The sequence below is a fragment of the Odocoileus virginianus genome, chromosome 9, assembly GCF_023699985.2.
Source record: "Odocoileus virginianus isolate 20LAN1187 ecotype Illinois chromosome 9, Ovbor_1.2, whole genome shotgun sequence".
NCBI classification, from domain to species: Eukaryota; Metazoa; Chordata; class Mammalia; order Artiodactyla; family Cervidae; genus Odocoileus; species Odocoileus virginianus.
This window is the reverse complement of record NC_069682.1, coordinates 68,652,624-68,660,453: the sequence shown is the minus strand read 5'-3', so window position 1 is coordinate 68,660,453 and position 7,830 is coordinate 68,652,624. Positions and strand designations below refer to the sequence as shown.

General features: G+C 49.7%; 1 protein-coding gene across 1 annotated transcript; it reads left to right on the top strand.

Moving 5' to 3' along the window:
• Window positions 1-1,665: 1,665 nt before the first annotated feature.
• Window positions 1,666-4,008, top strand: LOC110149079 (WAP four-disulfide core domain protein 5-like). Its single transcript, XM_020911418.2, has 3 exons — window positions 1,666-1,778; window positions 3,635-3,775; window positions 3,869-4,008. Exons 1-3 carry the CDS (start codon window positions 1,694-1,696, stop codon window positions 4,006-4,008), a joined length of 366 nt encoding a protein of 121 aa, XP_020767077.2. The 5' UTR covers window positions 1,666-1,693.
• Window positions 4,009-7,830: the final 3,822 nt, after the last annotated feature.

The window sequence follows — 7,830 nt, the reverse complement described above, 5'->3', positions numbered from 1 at the left end:
TCCAGCAATCTTATTTCCAGCTTGTGCTTCATTCAGCCCAGCGTTTCTCTAGACAATAAGAATTTGGGGGTAGGGAAGACTTAAGGGGTGGCAGGAACCGACAGTGGAAGGGGGACTTTCCTAGACAGACCCCAGTGACCTCATGGCTCTGCTGTCCATGCACTGGTCTCGCAGTCCTGTTCCAAGGAGGTGCCAAGGAAGTTCAAGTTCCTGGGAGGAGATACTGTGAATGACTTCCAGAACAATGACCTGGAAGTCAGTCTCAGCTCTGCCCCGAACTTGCTGTGTGACCTCAGGAGAATAACTCTCCTTCTCTGAGCTTCAGTTTGGGGTTTCGATTTTTATTGACCTTGCTTGTGAGCAACAGCCAAGTAGTCTGTGTAGTTTGTAATCAGGAATAAAAATCAGCCTCATAAAACTTTCCTTCTAAAGAGAGCTGCCAAGGGGATGCCAGAATTCCCAAAGTCACATCAGATCATGAACTACAGGGCCGCTCTTCTCCTGAGAGCTTAGAAGACAGCATGAGGTTAAACCCTGGGGAGCACTTCCTGACTGTGAGGGTTGTCCTGGACTGGAACACCCTCTTCCTCTCTCAGGGTCAGAGGAGGGATCGCCTCACTTCCGAGAACAGGATGGGGATCACAGAGAAGCGATGTTCCCATGGAGGAGACGTCCCAGCCTAGTTAAGAATTAACTGTGTCCTTAAGCCAGCCCCCTCCCATCTACAGGCAACTGTTCCCTCATCTTTCAGATGGGAGGGCGGGGAGGATGTCCTTGATCTCCTCCTGTTCTGGTGAGTGACTCAGGTTCAGTGCATTTCCACTTGGGGCCCCTTAGGACTCTGAGTGCCACTTGCCTCTCTTCCACCAAACACAGGAGCCAGATGATGTGAAATCTAGGCAGGGGGCAGGGGGGGGTGCGGGTTGGCTGAGATGACCGTTTGCTCAGGATCCCTTAGGGCCAGGGAAGGGATCCCAGAGGCCACCTTCATCCTCTGTGACTAGCCACTGCAGCCAAACCTAAAGCCTCACTCTGTGCACCCCTGATAGCTTAGCCAGCTCCAGGCAGAGGGCAGGTCTACCAGATGCCACTGGAGGTGATCTTACCAAAGGCAAAGTGGTCTCTCTCTCTCATCCTACGGAGCCCAAGAGGAGAGACCAGGGCTGGCCCCACTTCACCGTGCCAGCCTGGGCCAGCCGTCTCCAGCAGAGAGCGCTGACCCTAACGCGAATGCTTCCCTTTGCAAGTGTCCAGATCTCTGCAAACCCTTCCTGGACATTCAAACCCGACTTCTATCCTCCACACAAGGCATGGCTGGGTCTTCAAGATGTTAGAGACCCAGGAAAGGGACCACCTGACTCAATAACTCTTATCCTTCATACAAATGAGAAAAACTGAGGTCCAAACATGAACAAGGCTTGTCCAAATCACAACCCAAGTAGGAGATACAGGCAGAACCAGATTCCAGCCCGGACACCCAGGGCGGGTCCTCACCCATCATCCATTCTTGCACAAGCACCCTTGCACGGTGGCTCTTGGGCAGGGGGTGGGGCCAGGATGAGGCAGACACATACCACTCTGTTTATCCCCTCTCCTTCCTCCCTCAACTCAGTTACTCTAGCCTCCCCCAGGTTAGTAGGTGTTAATCTGGGGGCCTCTGGATTCTACCTTATCAGGTGTCGGCAACAGAAACATGAGGGCCCAGAGCCTCCTCCTCCTGGTGGCCCTCCTGGGTTTGGGGAGCCAGTTACCTGCTGCCTTGGGCAGGAGGAAGGGAGGTGAGTATGGGTAGGTTCCTCTGCTCCAGGGACAGAGGTGGTTTCTACCTTTTAGGCAAGAATAAGGGTTTGGGGGAAGGCAGGCAATGAAGTGTAAATGTGTGTGTGTGTGTGTGTGCCCACTTCTTAGTACTTCCAGCAGCTTGCCTCTTGTCTGTACATTTTCATGCCTGTCAGCCTGCTTGCATGTGCAGCTGTAAATGTCTTCTTGCCAGTTTCCTGGTGCTTGCCTGTCTACACGTCTGACTGTAGGACTGTGTTCACACGCATGCATCTCCCTCTAGTTATACGTGTAGCTTTGTGCCTGAGCGTCGGTGTGATCTGAGTCTGCCCATGTATCCCTAGGGACGACCGCACACATGTGTGTCTGAGCCTGCATGGGCATCCATATGAGAACACGTGTCTTCTTCTGCCTCTGCAGAGGGTGGGAGGGGACAGTCAGTCCCTGTTCTTTGGTGTCTCCATGGGGGTGTCTGGATCTGTGGGTCTGCAAGGCAGGGAGATTATCTTTTTTGTCATCCTCCATGGCCAACTAGGTCTGGTCTGGCCTCCTGCCCATCTTGTTTGTGTCCTTCTCCAGGCTTTCTGTCTCCCAGCCCAATCTGTGAAAGGGACCCCGGATTTGAGTAGGGGCGTGGTCTCTGGGATTGGGGATCTCTCAGAAGGAAGCTCTACCTACCCTACCTCTCTTCTCCTCCGCCTCCTTTAAAAGGCTGAGTCTGACCTGTCAACAGATGGGAGAGGCTGGGGCTGCAGAGATAGCCAGAAAGGTGCCTCCCCACCCAGGCGATGCCTCCACCTCCATCCCTTCTGGGCCTGTAACACTCTGGCCACACTGGTGTGTGTATATGACTGTGTCTCTGTGTATATGTCTGTGAGTGCGGAGCCTGGATTTGGAGAGAAGGTTAGGGAAGGCAGATGCAAACTTGAGAGTAATACACAGGCCAAAAAACAGGGCCTGCAAAGAGAAGCAGCTTAGAGTTGATCAGGAGCCGCCAAGTGGAAACAGGGTAGAAGACACCAGAGAGATGGGCTGGGGCCAGACCAGGCAGGGTCTAGTTGCCCAGGTGGAGATTTTGAATTTAAAATTGTTTTTTATTCCTCTGCCTTTTATGTCATCTGAGTCTCAAACCAATCCTAGGAGGATGAAGTCTAGCTTCCCATTTCACAGACAGAAAACTGAGGCTTGGAGGACAAACCAAACTAAAACAACAGCAACAAAAAAAAGCCTTGCCAGCCATTTACAACAGCATGGATGGACTTTGAGGGCATTGTGCTAAATGAAACAAATCAGACAGAGAAAGATAAATACTGTGTGGTATCATCTTAAAAAATCAAGCTCATAGATACAGAAAAGAGTTGGTGGTTGTTGCCAAAGATAGGGATAAGGGTGGGAGTGAAATGGGTGAAGGGGGTCAAAATGTACACACTTCCAGATATAAAATAAGTCACGAAGATATAATGTACAGCCTGGTGACTGCAGTTAATAATGCTACAATTCACATTTGGATGTAGCTGAAAGAATTGATCTTAAAAGTTCTCACCACAAGAAAAATAATTATAACTATGTATGGTGACCGACGTGAACGAACACTGTGGTGATCGTTTTGCAGGACATACAAAAATAAATCATCACATTGCACACCTGAAACTAATATAATGTTACACTTCACTTTAGATGTCAATAAAAAATAAATAAAAAACAAGCAAGTCCATTCCAAAATTTAAAAAAAAAATTGCAAACGATGGGCAAAGAAATATGGAGTGGAGAATTTAGATCGCGCGATCCCCAGGACAGCGCTTATACTGAATTCTGAACTGCCTCCAGTGGCAAAATCTGGGGAGTTCTCTTACAGAGAAACCTGGGGGCTGCCCACCGGATGACGGGCCCTGCCTCCTCTCGGTGCCTGATCAGTGTCTGCACGACAGCCAGTGTCCCTCAAGGATGAAGTGCTGTCGCCAAGCGTGCTTCCTCCAGTGCGTGCGGAAGGTCTCAGGTAAGGGTCCCTCTCCACCGTGCTGACCGCCAGCCAGACCCCAAGCCCCAGGGCCGGGGCACAGGCAGGACTCCCCCGGTGCCTGTGTTGCAGTTAAGATGGGCAGATGCCCCGAGGACCGCCTGCGCTGCCTGAGCCCCGTGCAGCACCTGTGCTCCAAAGACTCGGACTGCCAGGGCCGGAAGCGGTGCTGCCTGGGTGCCTGCGGCCGGGACTGCAGAAACCCTGTCTGAGGTAGGGCTGTGTGTGCCTCGGGCGAACTCCTTCCCTCTCTGAGCCCAGCCCTAAGAGATCCCTCGAGTTCAACCAGCTGAACAGGAACCTTCCCAGAAGCCTGGGCCTCCTGTGGCCAGCACTGGAGAAGTGGATGGGGTGGGAGGGGTCCTCCTAGGATGACAGGAACTGGGTGTCCCTGTCCTCCTGCTGAACTTGTATCACCTGGACCACGGCCCTAACGCTCTGAGCTTCAGTTTGCCCTTGTGAAGGAGGGTGGGGGGTCCTGCCCTCGTGGCTGGGCTGATGGGGTCTGGATGGGGGAATCAGACCCAGAACCCAGAGCTTTATTATGGAAAGGGGGTTAACCTTTTCCTTGTCTCTCCTCAGGCTAATTCTGGCTTAGGATCCAGAACCTCGGGATGGGGTTCTCTGCAGGAAGATATGAAGATGGGTGGGGTCTGGGACCTAGCAACCCAGACAGAAGCCCCTCTGCCAGTGGAAATTCCAACCTTCTAATAAACACTGTTCTAGAAGAATTTTCTAAATGTCAATCTGTTCACAATGTTCGCCATACCTGTAAAATAGCATCATGATATTTTGTGTATTGCCTGTACTCCTATTGACCTAATGTTTTTCTTCCAAGGGACTCACTTTTGTATAAAAATAAATTTACTTGAAAAGAGAAACTAGATATCACTACTTTAAATGGGATAAACAGGGTCACTTGTCACAAACAGAATGTAAGTGTAAAAGCAGATGCAACTAAAGCAATTAACTTCCATGTAAGTAAATCATGTCTGATTAAATTATATGAAATAATAATATTAGATTCTGACTAGATACTGCCACCTGCCTGTGAGCCTGAAGCCTGCTCTCTGTCTCTGTTGTGATAAAGGATGATTAACGAGGGTTAAAGAGACGTTAAAGACACAGATCTCTAATCTGGGATGTTCTTGCCAGTATACTCAGGATTGAAAAGAACTTTCTCGATGCAAGAGTCACTGTTGTACGATGTTGCATCCAGACACACCCTAAGATCATTTCCTCCACATTTGGGGAAACGTTGTCTGAACAGTTGAGATGTCATTATTTATGGGTGGGTCTGACTCTACCATTGGATAATAAGTCACTGGCCTCTATTTCTTGTGGGCCTGGTCCATGGCCAGAGCTTAATGAGTGGAGGTGTTAAGGGAATGACAGCCATCCCAAGTGGCACTAGTGGTAAAGAACCTGCCTGCCAATGCAGGAGATGTAAGAGATTAGGGTTCAATCCCTGGGTCGGGAAGATGCCCTGGAGAAGGAAAATGGCAACCCACTCCAGCATTCTTGCCTGCAGAATCCCATGGAGAGGGGAGCCTGGTGGGCTACAGTCCATAGGGTAGCAAAGAGTCAGACACTACGAAGCGACTTAGCGTGCGCGTACCCAAGGCGCGCGCACACACACACACACACACACACACACACACACAGACATCCCAATGGACATTCCTGAGAGTGATCCCCAGCAGACAGCAAGCAGGAAAAGAGGGAGGTCCATCTTACAACCAGAGGGAAATGAATTCTGCCAACACTCTCTGAGCTGGAAGAGAACCCCAAACCCCAGATGAGAACCATGACCCTGGCTGACACCTAACTTCAACCTAGTAAAATGCTGAGTAGAGAATCCAGCCATGCCATGCCCAGATTTCTGATCCACAGAAATTATGAGGTGATTAATTTCATATTTCTTCAAGTTACTAGGGAGACCATGTTCCAATCCCTGGTTGGGGAACTAGATCCCACATGCCACAGCTAAGAGTTTGCATGAAGTGAAGTGAAGTGAAGTCGCTCAGTTGTGTCCAACTCTTTGAGACCCCATGGACTGCAGCCTACCAGGCCCCTCCATCCTTGGGATTTTCCAGGCAAGAGTACTGGAGTGGGTTGCCATTTCCTTCTCCAGGGGACCTTCTCAACCCAGGGATCGAATCTAGGTCTCCTGCATTGCAGGTGGACACTTTAACATCTGAGCCACCAGGGAAGCCCTGGTGTTTGCATCTGCAACTAAAAAAAAGGAAAAAGACCCCACATGTTGCAAGTAAAAGAGCCCACATGTGGGGCATCCCTGGTGGCCCAGATCGTAAAGATTCCACACGCCGCAGCCAAGACCTGGCACAGACAAATAAATAAATATTAAAAACAAACAACCCCCCAAACTAATACCTGGATTTTGAAGACTTAGCACAAAATTGAAAATGTAAAATATCTCATTCATAATTCCTTTATTGATTCCATGTTGAAATTATATTAATAATATTGGGGTGAAATAAAATATAATAGTAAGACTAATGTTACCCCTTTCTTGTTACTGTTTTTAAAAGTTGCCTTAATAAATATGTGGCTCACATTACATCTATCAGACAGTGATGGCCTAGAGGACTCAGAAGTCGACCATATGACCTTGAGCAAGTCACCTCACCCCTCAAAGCCTTACATTTCTTATCTGCAAGATTGGAGTAATAATAATAGTGCCTATGTCACAAACATTTTGCAGTTTAAGAGATGAGGTCTATAGAATATTGGAACCAAGGTAAGTTCCCAATAAATAAATCATCATTATTAATAACAATATCTGTAAAGTAGGAATCCTTTCTTGTATCCAGGTCCTAATCTTCAGGACCAGGCACACAGTAGGTGTTTAATAAAAGCTTGTGGGTCACACACCTTGACAAAGCTCTTTGGCAGGGTTCTATCTTACCCTTGCCACCGTGAATCAGGAATCTGTGGGCAGGTGAGGACACTGAATTTCGGGGGCAAAACGATTTGTTTCAGGCTTCCCTGTTTCAACATGTCCCTGCTGAAATATTGGAATATGTGAGTCCCCATCCCAGGTCCACAAGGTCTAGCTAAGTGCCCTGAGCAAGTGACACTTGTGAAACAGGGAACAGAAGACCCTGTTGGCAAGAACTTAGATAAGTCACCTGAAGCCCAGCCCCTGGCCCATATTAAGCACTCAACTAAGAAAGCTATCATTACTGCTGTCCTTCTCTACAGGGACCCCCCCACCAAATTACCCCTCATCCCCTGGCCTCTGACTTGGTGAGGATGTCCCGGCTGTGGGGGCCCAGTCTCCACACACCCCCCTTCCTCTCTCAACCGAGTCAGGAATAGAAACCACCGCTTCCGGGCTCCCTCCCCGGGCAGCGGCAGCGATCAATAGACCTGAGCCACCGGGGACGGAGGAAGGTTGGGCAGAGGCTGCAGGCTGCAAAGGCACAGAGGGGCCGCGGGGCAGAGAGATCCCGCCAGACAGCGGCTCTCCTGCCTCTGCGCCTTCGCCTTGGGGAACCACACAGCCCGCGGGCGCCCTGGAAGGGCCCCTACAGGTAAGGGACCTCCCTTGGGGGGTGGGAAGCGACGAGGTTAGGGGAAGGGACAGGGGCTGCAAGAATAGGAAGCCAGGCTGCCCCAGGGTTCCCAGTGCCCACGGCCCCACGATGAGAACTCCCTCAAGGAGTGAGCAGTGTGGAACTGGCTGAGCTTTGAGGCTGTCCCATCGGCTCATCTGTACAGAAGGAGTCAAAAACCTCCCAGTCAGGGTTGGTGGAGGGATTAAACTCAGTGAAGAGTGTCTAGAGCCCAGAGAAGTGACCAGCACATACTAGGTGCTCAAAATTAATATATGGAGAGTCTTGAATCAAAAAGTCTAGTCTCCAGTCTCAACTGTGCCATAGGCTAGCTGGATAATAATTTTCAGCAAATCATTTAATCTTTCTTACTGATATTCAGATTCTTGTCAGAGAAGGTTCGTTAAATTATTCATCCTGTTTCATAGAGCAGGAAGGTGAGTTCTAGAAAAGAGG